The sequence below is a fragment of the Hyla sarda genome, chromosome 5 (assembly GCF_029499605.1).
Source record: "Hyla sarda isolate aHylSar1 chromosome 5, aHylSar1.hap1, whole genome shotgun sequence".
Classification (NCBI taxonomy): Eukaryota; Metazoa; Chordata; class Amphibia; order Anura; family Hylidae; genus Hyla; species Hyla sarda.
In genome coordinates, this window is record NC_079193.1 from 29,985,653 (window position 1) to 30,000,785 (window position 15,133).

General features: G+C 43.6%; 1 protein-coding gene across 2 annotated transcripts in view; it reads left to right on the plus strand.

Moving 5' to 3' along the window:
- Window positions 1–2,155: 2,155 nt before the first annotated feature.
- LOC130273000 (ATP-dependent translocase ABCB1-like) overlaps window positions 2,156–15,133 on the plus strand; it is an 87,949-nt gene continuing 74,971 nt past the window's right edge. The window contains exons 1-2 of one of the 2 annotated variants that reach the window (XM_056519099.1): window positions 2,156–2,463; window positions 4,191–4,306. In XM_056519099.1, the coding sequence (XP_056375074.1) occupies window positions 4,200–4,306 (107 nt within the window). In that variant the 5' untranslated portion in view covers window positions 2,156–2,463; window positions 4,191–4,199. The remainder of the gene's footprint in view (window positions 2,464–4,190; window positions 4,307–15,133) is intronic. The other variant, XM_056519098.1, reaches the window with a different exon arrangement.

The window sequence follows — 15,133 nt, forward strand, 5'->3', positions numbered from 1 at the left end:
CTGCGGGGCCCTCCACTGGTTGCTAAATCGGGATATCCTTGCTCACATTCCTCCTTGGATGGAGAACGCCACGGCCGAACATCAGCAAAATCCAAGGACCAATATTTAATCCACCGGAGAATGAAGAAGAATGAATGCGCTTGTTCTTTCGTTAAAATGATGCATGGACTGCATTGACGCATTGAAGGGATTTCGGAGGCAGGAGCGGCCGCACGGGTGGAGATTTCATAGTGTGAACATATCCTAATTGTTGAACTTTTTTGTTATTTATAAAATAAAATAATTTCTTTTTTGCTAAAACCAGAATAGCTGTTACGCCGAGCGCTCCGGGTCCCTGCTCCTCCCCGAAGCGCTCGCGGCGTCCCTCTCTCTGCAGCGCCCCGGTCAGACCCGCTGACCGGGAGCGCTGCACTGACATTGCCGGCGGGGATGCGATTCGCATAGCGGGACGCGCCCGCTCGCGAATCGCATCCCAAGTCACTCACCTGTCCCGGTCCCCGGCTGTCACGTCCTGGCGCGCGCGGCTCCGCTCCTTAGGGTGCGCTCGCGCCAGCTCTCTGAGATTTAAAGGGCCAGTGCACCAGTGATTGGTGCCTGGCCCAATTAGCCTAATTAGCTTCCACCTGCTCCCTGGCTATATTACCTCACTTCCCCTGCACTCCCTTGCCGGATCTTGTTGCCTTGTGCCAGTGAAAGCGTTTAGTGTTGTCCAAAGCCTGTGTTACCAGATCTCCTGCTATCCACATTGACTACGAACCTTGCCGCCTGCCCCGACCTTCTGCTACGTCTGACCTTGCCTCTGCCTAGTCCTTCTGTCCCACGCCTTCTCAGCAGTCAGCGAGGTTGAGCCGTTGCCGGTGGATACGACCTGGTTGCTACCGCCGCAGCAAGACCATCCCGCTTTGCGGCGGGCTCTGGTGAAAACCAGTAGCAACCCTAGAACTGGTCCACCGACACGGTCCACGCCAATCCCTCGCTGACACAGAGGATCCACATCCAGCCTGCCGAATCGTAACAATAGCGCAGAGGTATTTGTAAATAGCACAGAATCTGTTGAAGGTCAAATAGAGCTGGTGCAAGGACTTTTGCCACTCTAGGCAAAAGCTAATTTTGCAGCCCCTTGACTCCGCCCATTGTCCCGCCCTTTGACACGCCCCACCTTACTACTGGGGTGACATACAAGCCCCCTTCTCATGCTCCTGGTTGAGCAAGTGCTTCGGATGCTGGTTGTCTAACTTTCATGCAACAGGCAGAGTGGCGCCCCCATCAAGATGGCGCTCTAGGCGGCTGCCTATTTTGCCTATAGACAGAGCCGGCCCTGAGGTAACAGAACTAACCCGATGACTTCCAGGTATAATGCCCCAGTAGGGCATATGCATCTCACAGTCCTATCAGCTTGAGTCCATGCACATCCCCAGAACTCACGTTGTATATTATTTTTAAAGGACCTTTGATAAGGTCACATGGTTATTGATCACATGATAATGGTTGTCACATGTTAAAGTCACATGTTTTGTTACCCAGAGAGCACCAGGTGTCGAGATGATCCGCAGCTAGCCTATGGGCTCCTTGCTCAGCCCCATTTATAAAGGGGGGAGGTACTACAATCTCTCTCTTGTGATTCACTTTCTGCTGAGCTGTAGTCCAGTCCAGACGTCTCAGGGTCGGTGTCCAGCACATCTGGAGGCCTCAAGCCTAAATTACAGCCACAAGTCAGTAAGTCAAGTCATCTCTGTCTGCTGTCACTATCTTCAGTCAAGTCAAGTCTATTATAGTCAGCGTGGCTGTCCTAAAGTCTGTCCAAGTCACTGCAAGTCCCAGCAAGCTGTGAGGTCCTTCTGTGTTACTGGTCACCTCTCTAGGATCCTGGCCTAGCTGTAAAGACTCTACCATCTGTTTACCTCAGTAAAGCTACCGTTAACCCTAACCTGGCCTTGGACTCTTACTTGCCCTCCCCAACTACGACTAGCGGTGCTATCGTTCGGGTGGTTCCCGGTAAAACCACGCCCTGGCGTCACAAACATTTAGGGGTTAACACCATGTGCCCCTGGGCTACAACCTCTGCCCCATACACCTCACATTACACCGCCATGGCTCACCACACAGGCGTCTGATATGATGTCACCGACCAGATCTGTTCATAGACATCAGGAGGGGAGGGAGGGAGGACGCTGCAATGTCTGCCGAGGTTTATATATAAATATGGGAGGACGGACGTCTCAGAGCGTATGAGAAACTATATAACTATATGATTCCTTATCTCCATTAAATATTAAAAGACAGAGGAGGAGTCACTGCCCCCGGGGGCCGCCCCCAAACCGGGGTCACATCAGGACGACAAGTGCAATTTATTGGCCTTGGGGAGGAGGGAACCAAGAAGATTCTCCTACATTTCACAGTCCTCCTCCACATCAGGATAAGTGCAACATCATCTCTGCCTGCTCATCTAGAGAAACCGTAAAGGTAGGTAAAAAAAATAAAATAAAAAAAATAATAAAATAAATAAAAAATAATATATATATATATATATATATATATATATATATATATATATATATATAGCAGAACCGAGCTGCACAGATACAACAGTATTACGTTTGTCATTTGGAACAGGTTGTTGTAATATAGTCTGCTTACAAAGCACAGATAATGTGACATAACCCATTCAGCTCTGCTACATTTGTATAGCGTTGGTCAGGATAATTACATTATACAGCTTCTATTTTTGTCTGTCTTTGTGCTGCGGAACAATAGCGCAGATTTATTATTTCCATTCTGGATTTAGACATAAAGCTAGAAGAGGTAGGTAGAAACTGCGGGGTAGTTTTTGCAAAACTACAACTCCCAGCATGCCCGGACAGCCTTTGGCTGTCCGGGCATGCTGGGAGTTGTAGTTTTGCAACAGCTGGAGACACACTGTTTGGAAAACACTGTAGTACGGTAGAGAAAGTGTGTAAAACATAAAAAAAATTGGGTCACAGGGTTTAAAGAAGAAATTTGACCCCCTGCTGAGCAAATTGAAAAACAAAAAAATTTTATGAATATACTGGAGCCTACATGTACCATATATATTATGGAAAATAACATAGAAAGACAAGATTACTCTACCTGTATATCACCACTTTTTAAAAAAGTCCAATGAAATGGTATATGAAGGAGTTGCTATTTAGGTTATTTTGTCACCATATTAATGTAGGTACTTTGAATAACCTGGAAGATTTAGTTGATCCTATATTTGGTAATTATTATATATAATTTTTTTTTATATATAATTTTTTTTAATAAAATTATAAAATATTATTATTATTATTATTAATAATAATTCTTTTAAGGTTATTTTGTCACCAAATTAATTTAGGTACTTTGAATAACCTGGAAGATTTAGTTGATCCTATATTTGGTTATTATTATTATCTATTATTATTTTTTTTTTTTTTTAGAATATTTTTTTTAATACAATTATATATTATTATCATTATTATTTATGTTTTTAAGGTTATTTTGTCACCATATTAATGTTGGTACTTTGAATAACCTGGAAGATTTAGTTGATCCTATATTTGGTTATTATTATATATTATTGTTTTTTTACATAATATTTTTTAAATAAAATTATATATTATTATTTATGCTTTTAAGGTTATTTTGTCACCCTGTTAATGTAGGTACTTTGAATAACCTGGGAGACTTAGTTGCTCCTATATTTGGTTATTATTATATATTATTATTTTTTATACAATATATTTTTTCAATAAAATTATATATTATTATTATTATTTATTTATATAAAAAATTTATATTTATTTATATTATTATTATTTTTTTAGAATATTTTTTAATACAATTATATATTATTATTATTATTATCATTATTATTTATGTTTTTAAGGTTATTTTCTCACCATATTAATGTAGGTACTTTGAATAACCTGGAAGATTTAGTTGATCCTATATTTGGTTATTATTATATATTATTGTTTTTTATATAATATTTTTTTAAATAAAATTATATATTATTATTATTTATGCTTTCAAGGTTATTTTGTCACCATATTAATGTAGGTGTTTTGAATAACCTGGAAGATTTATTCAAATATTAGGTTGTTATATATATATATATATATATATATATATATATATATATATTACAATATATATTGTTATAAATTGGTTGTTATATATATTTACAGTAATTAAACATGACAAACGACTGGAATAGTGTACCCAATGGGATGGAGACGAAAAGCCAAGCTAAGGATGTCGGAGACGTTCAGGTGGATATCGCAGACCCCAACCCAGCAAAAAGGTGATTCTTGTGATATATATAGATGTATTGTTATTTGGATTTAATGGTTTGTTAGAGAGGAAAAAAATAAAAAAGGAAGAAAACTAATAAAAAATTAAATGTAAAAAAAAAGTAAAGATAAGTAAATGAATAAATAACAAATAATGTGTTAGAAGAAAATGGAAAGAAAATTTATAAATAATAAAATGACTAAAAAAATAAGTGAATGAACTAATAAACAATGTGTTAGGGGAAAAAAGGAAAGAAAATTAATATACAATAAAGTGAATTAAAAACAATAAGTAATAAACAAAGAATTGTTTCTAATAAGTTATCAAAAATAAAATGAATAAAAACAAAAACAAGTAAACAAATATACAATAAAATGGATAAATGATAAAATTATCAAAAAAGTAAACAAATAAACAATAAATGAATGAATGAATGAATAATGTGGCAAGGAAACAAAGAAAGAAAGAAAAAATAAGTAAAGGAATAAACAATGAACAAATAGATTTTTTTTGAGGAGGTGGGAGAAGAATAAAAAAAATTGATAACTAATTTAATGAATTAGAAAATAAGAAAATGAATAAACAATAAATGAATGAATAATGTGTTCGGTAAAAAAAGAAAATGAATAAATAAAATGTATAAATAATAAGTAAATGACTAGCAATAAAAAAAATAAAATTAAAAAAATAAAAAAAAATGTGTTAGGGGAAAATAAAAGAAAATGAAGAGATAGTAAAATGAAGTAAAAAAAAAAAAGTAATTGAATTGACAATTAAGAAATAAATATTGTGTTAGGGGAAAAAAGAAGGAAAGTTAAAATTAAATAAATAAGCAAACAAAAAAAAAAACTAAAGGTCACTATATAGCTTAGATTGAAATAGGTTCAATGCGCCCCCTCCGGTGGGTTCAGCCTTTTAAAGGGGTATTCCAGCGAAAAACAACTTTTCGTCTATCCACAGCCAGGTTAGGAGATAAGTGTTTGATCTCGGGGTGCCCATCTGCTGGGACCCTGGCAATCTTCTGCCCGGTGCCCAGGCTTTCTGAGAGAAGCGTTTGCTACATGTATTTTCTATCAGAGCGCAGAAATGACCCAAGTGCTGTCTTTCGCCGGACTACCCATTTAAAGGGGTTGTTTCAAACGCTGGGTGCGGGCTGCAGGGGTCGTAATGGCTGTGGAGTCATGACCCGCGCAGCCCGCACCCAGTGTTCAGAACAAAATGTTCTGAACCCTGGGGCAGTGGAGTACCCCTTTAAGGGATGATATGGAGGTCTCTCAACTCTTCACCTGCACATGATAAATAAATAATAATACGAGTAACTTGGTATCATGGTTGGAATATTGTTCTGTCACATACAGTAGTACAGGGCATTTTTTTATGACTTCATTTTGTCATATGCACGTTGCACCTCCTCTGTTTGCGGTTACATGTGGCACAATGGATAAAACAAGAGGGGCATTGTATCTCATGTTACCATTTATCTCCAGGATCTCTTAGAGCTCCAAAAAAGACTTTAAAGGGGTTGTGCGCTGCCATGACTTTCAGAGCTTCGCTCACAGCGTCCGGAAGTTCATTACTCCGAACGCTGTGTGCGGGCTTCTGTGTTCGTGACACCGGTCGCGCCCCCTTCCCATAGACTTTCATTGAGGGGGCGGGCGAGACGTCACGAGGGGGTGGGCGAGACATCACGAGGGTCCGGGCGTGACGTCACGCCCGGCGGCCGCGAACACGGAAGCCCGCACACAGCGTTCGGAGTAATGAACTTCCGGATGCTGTGAGCGGAGCTCCGAACTGCAGGGCAGCGCACAACCCCTTTAAGGGGTTATCTAGGATAAGAAAAACAGAGCCAATTTCTTTAAAAAAAACAGCGCCACGCTTGTCCCCAGGTTGTGTGGGGTATTGCAGCTTGGTTCCATTAATGTGTATGGAGCCATTTTGTAATACCACGTACAACCTGAGGACAGGTATGGCGCTGTCTTTGAATTTTAGGAATATAGCTCTGTTTTTCTATTCCAACTACACACCTTTATGGAATATTCCTAGGCAAAGAGGAGGAGGGAGGTGAGCGCTGCGAGGGATGGTAAGTACACTTTTCTCCATTGCATTCTATTGGAGTTTCAAACCAACTGGTGCCAGAATGTTAAACAGATTTGTAAATTACTTTGATTTAAAAATCTTAACCCTTCCAGTAGTTATCAGCTGCTGTATGCTCCACAGGAAGTTCTTTTCTTTTTAAATACATTTTTTTGTCTGACCCCAGTGCTCTCTGCTGACACCTCTGTCCATGTCAGGAACTGTTCAGAGCAGGAGCAAATCCCCATAGCAAACCTCTCCTGCTCTGGACAGTTCCTGAGACAGACAGAAGTGTCAGCAGAGAGCACTGTGGTCAGACAGAAAATACATTTAAAAAGAAATGAACTTCCTCTGTGGTATACAGCTGCTGATAAGAACTGGAAGGATTAAGATTTTTAAATAGAAGTCATTTACAAATCTGTTTAACTTTCTGGGACCCTTTAAGGGAGGAGTGTTGGTCAGAGTAGAAATCATTTATCAGAAAACTACATGAGATCCTTGTTTGTACAATCTGACGGCATAGCCCCTGCGCCAAAGAATATTGTGTATTCCACATTCCTCATCTATAAAAGAATCTTCATTAAACGGAAACAACATCTTTAAAGTGTATTTTCTGGAAATCATTGTAATTCTCCCCAGTCTTTTCCTGCTTCCCGGTCACTCAGTCATGTGGATTTTATCAAAAATAAAACCTTCATCCTGAATCACGGGGGGTCCGATTGTTGTGGTGGGAAAAACGGAGTCCACACAATAGTGGGCAGCACCTGGTGGATCCTGATATGTCATCTGTATATGTTTAACAAGGTTCCCTGGGACTTTAAAGGGGTACTCCGGTGAAAACCTTTATTCTTTTAAATCAACTGGCTCCGGAAAGTTAAACTGATTTGTAAATTACTTCTATTAAGAAAAATCTTAATCCTTCCTGTACTTATTAGCTGCTGAATACTACAGAGGAAATTCTTTTCTTTTTGGAATGCTCTCTGATCACATCACGAGCACAGTGCTCTCTGCTGACATTATTATAACAATAATAAGTCTTTATTTATTGTTGTCCTTAGTGGGATTTGAACCCAAGTCCCCAGCACTGAAAGGCAGCAGTGCTAACCACTAAGCCACCATAGTGCCCTTAGCATAAATCTGCTATGCACGGTTGCTAAAAGGGACAGAGATGTCAGCAGAGAGCACTGTGCTCGTGATGTCATCAGTGTTCCAAAAAGAAAGGAATTTCCTCTGTAGCATTCAGCAGCTAATAAGTACTGGAAGGATTAAGATTTTTTAATAGAAGTAATTTACAAACATGTTTAACTTTCTGCCACCAGTTGATTTAAAAGAAAAAAGGTTTTCACCGGAGTACCCCTTTAAGGGTACGTTCACACGTTGGCTGTCCGGGCATGCTGGGAGTTGTAGTTTTGCAACATCTGGAGGTTCGCAGGTTGGAGACCACTGGTCTAGGTACTTATCCCCTATTCACAGGATAGGGGATAAGTGTTGATCACGGAAGTCCGTTTACTGGGACCCCCCACAATCTCCTGTATGGGGGCCCGGCTACATACCCGTCCTTTGTGCACTCCGAGCCCCCACATTTGTGCACAGGCACAAGAGACGGCCCGCACAGCCAATCACCGGCTGAGGTGGGACATCACTATGGCCGGTGATTGGCTCAGTTGGCTATCACTTGTGTTTGCCCAGAAAGGTGGGGTTCCGAGGGCACTAAGGATGTGTAAGTAGCCGGGCCCCCATACAGGAGATCGCTGGGGTCCTAATAGTCGGACCCCCACAATCAGACATTTATCCTGTGGATTTTGGCTCTCTAAATATGGGTAGTTTGCAGGTGTAATCGGTAAGTAGATGTTTGGGCCCACATGCCGACATTATCAGCGATATTAATATTAAAGGGGTACTCCGGTGGAATTTATTATTATTATTTTTTTTTTTAAATCAACTGGTGTCAGAAAGTTAAACAGATTTGGAAATTACTTCTATTAAAAAAAATCTTAATCCTTCCAATACTACAGTGCTCTCTGCTGACATCTCTGTCCATTTTAGGAACTGTCCAGAGTAGGAGAAAATTCCCATAGAAAACATATGCTGCTCTGGAAAGTTCCTAAAATGTACTGTGGTGTCAGCAGAGAGCACTGTGTTCCAAAAAGAAGAGAATTTCCTCTGTAGTATTCAGCAGCTAATAAGTACTGGAAGGATTAAGATTTTTTAATAGATGTAATTTACAAATCTGTTTAACCTTCTGGCACCAGTTGATTTAAAAAAATAAAAATAAAAAAAAGTTTTCCACCGGAGTACCCCTTTAACCCCTTAAGGACGCAGGACGTAAATGTACGTCCTGGTGAGGTGGTACTTAACGCACCAGGACGTACATTTACGTCCTGTGCATAACCGCGGGCATCGGAGCGATGCCTGTGTCATGCGCGGCTGATCCCGGCTGCTGATCGCAGCCAGGGACCCGCCGGCAATGGCCGACGCCCGCGATCTCGCGGGTGTCCGCCATTAACCCCTCAGGTGCCGGGATCAATACAGATCCCGGCATCTGCGGCAGTGTGCGATTTGAATGAATGATCGGATCGCCCGCAGCGCTGCTGCGGGGATCCGATCATTCATAACGCCGCACGGAGGTCCCCTCTCCTTCCTCCGTGCGGCTCCCGGCGTCTCCTGCTCTGGTCTGAGATCGAGCAGACCAGAGCAGAAGATGACCGAAAACACTGATCTGTTCTATGTCCTATACATAGAACAGATCAGTATTAGCAATCATGGTATTGCTATGAATAGTCCCCTATGGGGACTATTCAAGTGTAAAAAAAAATGTAAAAAAATGTAAAAGTAATAGTAAAAAAAAATGAAAAATCCCCTCCCCCAATAAAAAAGTAAAACGTCCGTTTTTTCCTATTTTACCCCCAAAAAGCGTAAAAATGTTTTTTTATAGACATATTTGGTATCGCCGCGTGCGTAAATGTCCGAACTATTAAAATAACATGTTAATGATCCCGTACGGTGAACGGCGTGAACGAAAAAAAAAAAGTCCAAAATTCCTACTTTTTTAATACATTTTATTAAAAAAAAAATTATAAAAAATGTATTAAAAGTTTTTTATATGCAAATGTGGTATCAAAAAAAAGTACAGATCATGGCACAAAAAATGAGCCCCCATACCGCCGCTTATACGGAAAAATAAAAAAGTTAGAGGTCATCAAAATAAAGGGATTATAAACGTACTAATTTGGTTAAAAAGTTTGTGATTTTTTTTAAGCGCAACAATAATATAAAAGTATGTAATAATGAGTATCATTTTAATCGTATTGACCCTCAGAATAAAGAACACACGTAATTTTTACCATAAATTATACGGCGTGAAAACGAAACCTTCCAAAATTAGCAAAATTGCGTTTTTCGTTTAAATTTCCCTACAAAAATAGTGTTTTTTGGTTGCGCCATACATTTTATGACATAATGAGTGATGTCATTACAAAGGACAACTGGTCGCGCAAAAAACAAGCCCTCATACTAGTCTGTGGATGAAAATATAAAAGAGTTATGATTTTTAGAAGGCGAGGAGGAAAAAATGAAAACGTAAAAATTAAATTGTCTGAGTCCTTAAGGCCAAAATGGGCTGAGTCCTTAAGGGGTTAACGTGGAAAACTTTTTTTTTTTAAATCAACTGGCTCCAGAAAGTTAAACAGATTTGTAAATCACTTCTATTAAAAATCTTAATTCTTCCAGTACTTTTTAGGGGCTGTATACTAAAGAGAAATCCAAAAAAGAAATGCATTTCCTCTGATGTCCTGACCACAGTGCTCTCTGCTGACCTCTGCTGTCCATTTTAGGAACTGTCCAGAGCAGAAGAAAATCCCCATAGCAAACATATGCTGCTCTGGACAGTTCCTAAAATGGACAGCAGAGGTCAGCAGAGAGCACTGTGGTCATGACATCAGAGGAAATGCATTTCTTTTTTGGATTTCTCTTTAGTATAAAGCCGCTAAAAAGTACTGGAAGACTTAAGATTTTTTAACAGAAGTGATTTACAAATCTGTTTAACTTTCTGGCACCAGTTGATTTAAAAAAAAGTTTTCCACGGAAGTACCCCTTTAAGGACAATCCCGCCTTTCCTCTATTCCTTCCCTGACACCGAGTTCTTGAAGTAGTTAGGGGTAACCAGTATAGTACATATATTTAATGGGGATGTTTTTTTAATCCCTTACCCAACTCAAGGAGCAATATGTCACATCCTGTATGGCTCTTTATAGGGATTTTCAACTTAGATTCCCTTTGGATAACCGATTTCCACGACCCCGGTAGCGTATATCACAATATCCTCTGATAGGAGTCTTTAAGACACAGGGACCTTCGGGGCTTATCTTGCCCTTGTATACAGTACAGTAATACAGTTTCTTCTGTGAAGAACAAGTGGCAATTCCTATTTCCTACCCTTTTATGGGGTACTTTGGAGGAAAAACCTTTTTTTCAAATCAGCTGGTGCCAGAAAGTTAAATACATTTGTAAATTACTTATTTTTAATCAGCTGCTGTATGCTCAAGAGGAAGTTGTGTAGTTCTTTCCAGTTTGATCACAGTGCTTGTCACGATGCCGGCTGGCAGGAGGTGGATCCTCTGTGCCAGAGAGGGATTGGCGTGGACCGTGCTAGTGGACCGGTTCTAAGTCACTACTGGTATTCACCAGAGCCCGCCGCAAAGCGGGATGGTCTTGCTGCGGCGGTAGTGACCAGGTTGTATCCACTAGCAACGGCTCAACCTCTCTGACTGCTGAAGATAGGCGCGGTACAAGGGAGTAGACAAAGGCAAGGTCGGACGTAGCAGAAGGTCGGGGCAGGCAGCAAGGATCGTAGTCAGGGGCAACGGCAGGAGGTCTGGAACACAGGCTAGGAACACACAAGGGAACGCTTTCACTAGGCACAAGGGCAACAAGATCCGGCGAGGGAGTGCAGGGGAAGTGAGGTATATATAAGGAGTGCACAGGTGAACACACTAATTAGAACCACTGCGCCAATCAGCGGCGCAGTGGCCCTTTAAATCGCAGAGACCCGGCGCGCGCGCGCCCTAGGGAGCGGGGCCGCGCGCGCCGGGACAGGACCGACGGAGAGCGAGTCAGGTACGGGAGCCGGGGTGCGCATCGCGAGCGGGCGCCACCCGCATCGCGAATCGCATCCCGGCTGGGGGCGGTACCGCAGCGCACCCGGTCAGTGGATCTGACCGGGGCGCTGCAGCAACGAGGATGAGGCGAGCGCTCCGGGGAGGAACGGGGACCCGGAGCGCTCGGCGTAACAGTACCCCCCCCCCTTGGGTCTCCCCCTCTTCTTGGGTCCAAAGAACCTGAGGATCAAAAACTCAATTCTTTCGTGATGAGGTCCGATGCACATTAGGAGGGGTTCCGTGCGGTAACGCACGGCACAGTCCAATCTTTCATTGTTAACACAATTGATGTAGAGGGGTCTGGCGAGACTGGTCACAGGGATGTTGAACCTGTTGATAAGAGAGGCCAAAAAAAAATTTCCTGCAGATCCGGAATCCAAGAAGGCCATAGTAGAGAAGGAGAAGGTAGAGGCAGATATCCGCACAGGCACAGTAAGGCGTGGAGAAGCAGAGTTGACATCAAGAACTGTGTCACCTTTGTGCGGAGTCAGCGTACGTCTTTCCAGGCGGGGAGGACGGATAGGACAATCCTTCAGGAAGTGTTCGGTACCGGCATAGTACAGGCAAAGATTCTCCATGCGGCGTCGTGTCCTCTCTTGAGGTGTCAAGCGAGACCGGTCAACTTGCATAGCCTCCACGGCGGGAGGCACAGGAACGGATTGCAGAGGACCAGAGGAGAGAGGAGCCGGGGAGAAAAAACGCCTCGTGCGAACAAAGTCCATATCCAGGCGGAGCTCCAGACGCCATCCGGAAAAACGCATGTCAATGCGAGTGGCAAGATGAATGAGTTCATGTAGGTTAGCAGGAGTTTCTCGTGCGGCCAGAACATCTTTAATGTTGCTGGATAGGCCTTTCTTAAAGGTCGCGCAGAGAGCCTCACTATTCCAGGACAACTCGGAAGCAAGAGCACGGAACTGAATGGCGTACTCGCCAACGGAAGAAACACCCTGGGCCAGGTTCAGCAGGGCAGTCTCGGCAGAAGAAGCTCGGGCAGGCTCCTCGAAGACACCACGGACCTCAGCGAAGAAGGACTGGACTGTGGCTGTGGCAGGATCATTGCGGTCCCAGAGCGGTGTGGCCCCAGACAAGGCCTTTCCAGAAAGGAGACCACGGCAGAGTCTAGAGTCCTCATCAAATTTGTCCGGCAGGGACAAGCAGGGGTTAGGAGCGGCCGGTTGCTGCGGAGGAGTTGCAGGAGCCGGCGGAGGAGATGGTTGTTGCAGCTGCTGTGTCTGTGACTGAAGTTGCTGTATCTGCGGCAGCAGCTGCTGTATCTGTGACTGAAGTTGCAGTGTCATGGTGGTCAAGTATGCCAGCTGGTGATTTCGTTGGGTGATCTTTAGGGCTTGCTGGGCGATCACCGTGGAAATGTCGGCAAGACTTGACAGCGGCACCTCAGCGGAATCCATGGCCGGATCTACTGTCACGATGCCGGCTGGCAGGAGGTGGATCCTCTGTGCCAGAGAGGGATTGGCGTGGACCGTGCTAGTGGACCGGTTCTAAGTCACTACTGGTATTCACCAGAGCCCGCCGCAAAGCGGGATGGTCTTGCTGCGGCGGTAGTGACCAGGTCGTATCCACTAGCAACGGATCAACCTCTCTGACTGCTGAAGATAGGCGCGGTACAAGGGAGTAGACAAAGGCAAGGTCGGACGTAGCAGAAGGTCGGGGCAGGCAGCAAGGATCGTAGTCAGGGGCAACGGCAGGAGGTCTGGAACACAGGCTAGGAACACACAAGGGAACGCTTTCACTAGGCACAAGGGCAACAAGATCCGGCGAGGGAGTGCAGGGGAAGTGAGGTATTTATAAGGAGTGCACAGGTGAACACACTAATTAGAACCACTGCGCCAATCAGCGGCGCAGTGGCCCTTTAAATCGCAGAGACCCGGCGCGCGCGCGCCCTAGGGAGCGGGGCCGCGCGCGCCGGGACAGGACCGACGGAGAGCGAGTCAGGTACGGGAGCCGGGGTGCGCATCGCGAGCGGGCGCCACCCGCATCGCGAATCGCATCCCGGCTGGGGGCGGTACCGCAGCGCACCCGGTCAGTGGATCTGACCGGGGCGCTGCAGCAACGAGGATGAGGCGAGCGCTCCGGGGAGGAACGGGGACCCGGAGCGCTCGGCGTAACAGTGCTCTCTGCTGTCACCTCTGTCCATGTCAGGAATTATCCAGAGCAGGAGAGGTTTGCTATGGGGATTTGCTCCTACACTGGACAGTTCCTGACACGGACAGAGGTGGCAACAGAGAGCACTGTAGTCAGACTGGAAAGAACTACACAACTTCCTCTGGAGCATACAGCAGCTGATTAGTACGGGAAGGATTAAGATTGTTAAATAGAAGTGATTTACTAATCTGTATAACTTTCTGGCACCGGTTGATTTGAAAACATTTTTTTTTCACCGGAGTACCCCTTTCATATGAAGACTGGGCGCATGTAGAGGAGTCCCCTAATGTATGTTTCCTCTGGGGCCAATAATACAGTTATATCATTTGTACCCAGGTTAGGCTTCACTGGATGAAGAGATTTCCACATGATTGTTGCCATAGATGTCACTTGCTTAATGAAGACTTCAGGTGCTTAATATGGAATTTCTCTAATATACAACAATTCTGGGAGGATCTACTGACTACAATCATGGGTCGTCCGGTTGCATGTCCCCCTGCAGTTTGTTTATTTGGCATCTTGGATGAAGTAGAATGGTCCCACCTTGAACAAATCTTTTTTCGGGTGCAGCTTTTTAAGGATTGTAAAGTTGGCACCGTGCAAAATCGTTCCCCGTGAAACTAGTGAACATGTCTCTTCTGAATATATTGTTTAGAAGTAGAATGGGTGTCCCGAGAAATTCCACTCCAGTATTTCCCAATCAGCGTGACCCCAACACGGGTGTGAACATAGCCTTTTTGGGATCATGATAGTAGAGCCCTCTGCGGGACTGTTTTCTTATTCCCGCCAGTGCCCGCCGGATTTCTGAACATTACCATAACCTCCTGCAATTTGTGTGTCCAATCCCACCCGCTTCTACAAACAATTTGTAAGATTTTAGAGATAGTATCCCCTGTGCAATGTTATCACCCCCTTGTGCCATTTTATTACCCCAATGCCATTTAATCACCCCCTTGTGCCATTTTATTACCCCTAGTGCCATTTAATCACCCCCCTTGTACCATTTTATCACCTCTTCATTTTGACACCTCTGTCATTTCATCAGCCCCTTGTGGCAATTCATTAACCCCCTGTGTCATTTCATCACCCACTAATGCCATTTCATCACACCCTTGTGCCATTTCATCACCCCCTTGTGCCATTTCATCACCCCTTGTGCTATTTTTTATCACCCCCTTGTGCCATTTTATCACCCTCTTGTGCCATTTCATCACCCCTTGTGCTATTTTTTATCACCCCCTTGTGCCATTTCATCACCCCTTGTGCTATTCTTTATCACCCCCTTGTGCCATTTTATCACCCCCTTGTGCCATTTCATCACCCCTTGTGCTATTTTTTATCACCCTCTTGTACCATTGTATTACCTCATTCTGCCATTTCATCACCCCCTTGTGTCATTTCTTCACCCCCTTGTGCCATTTTTTATCACCCCCTTGTGCCATTTT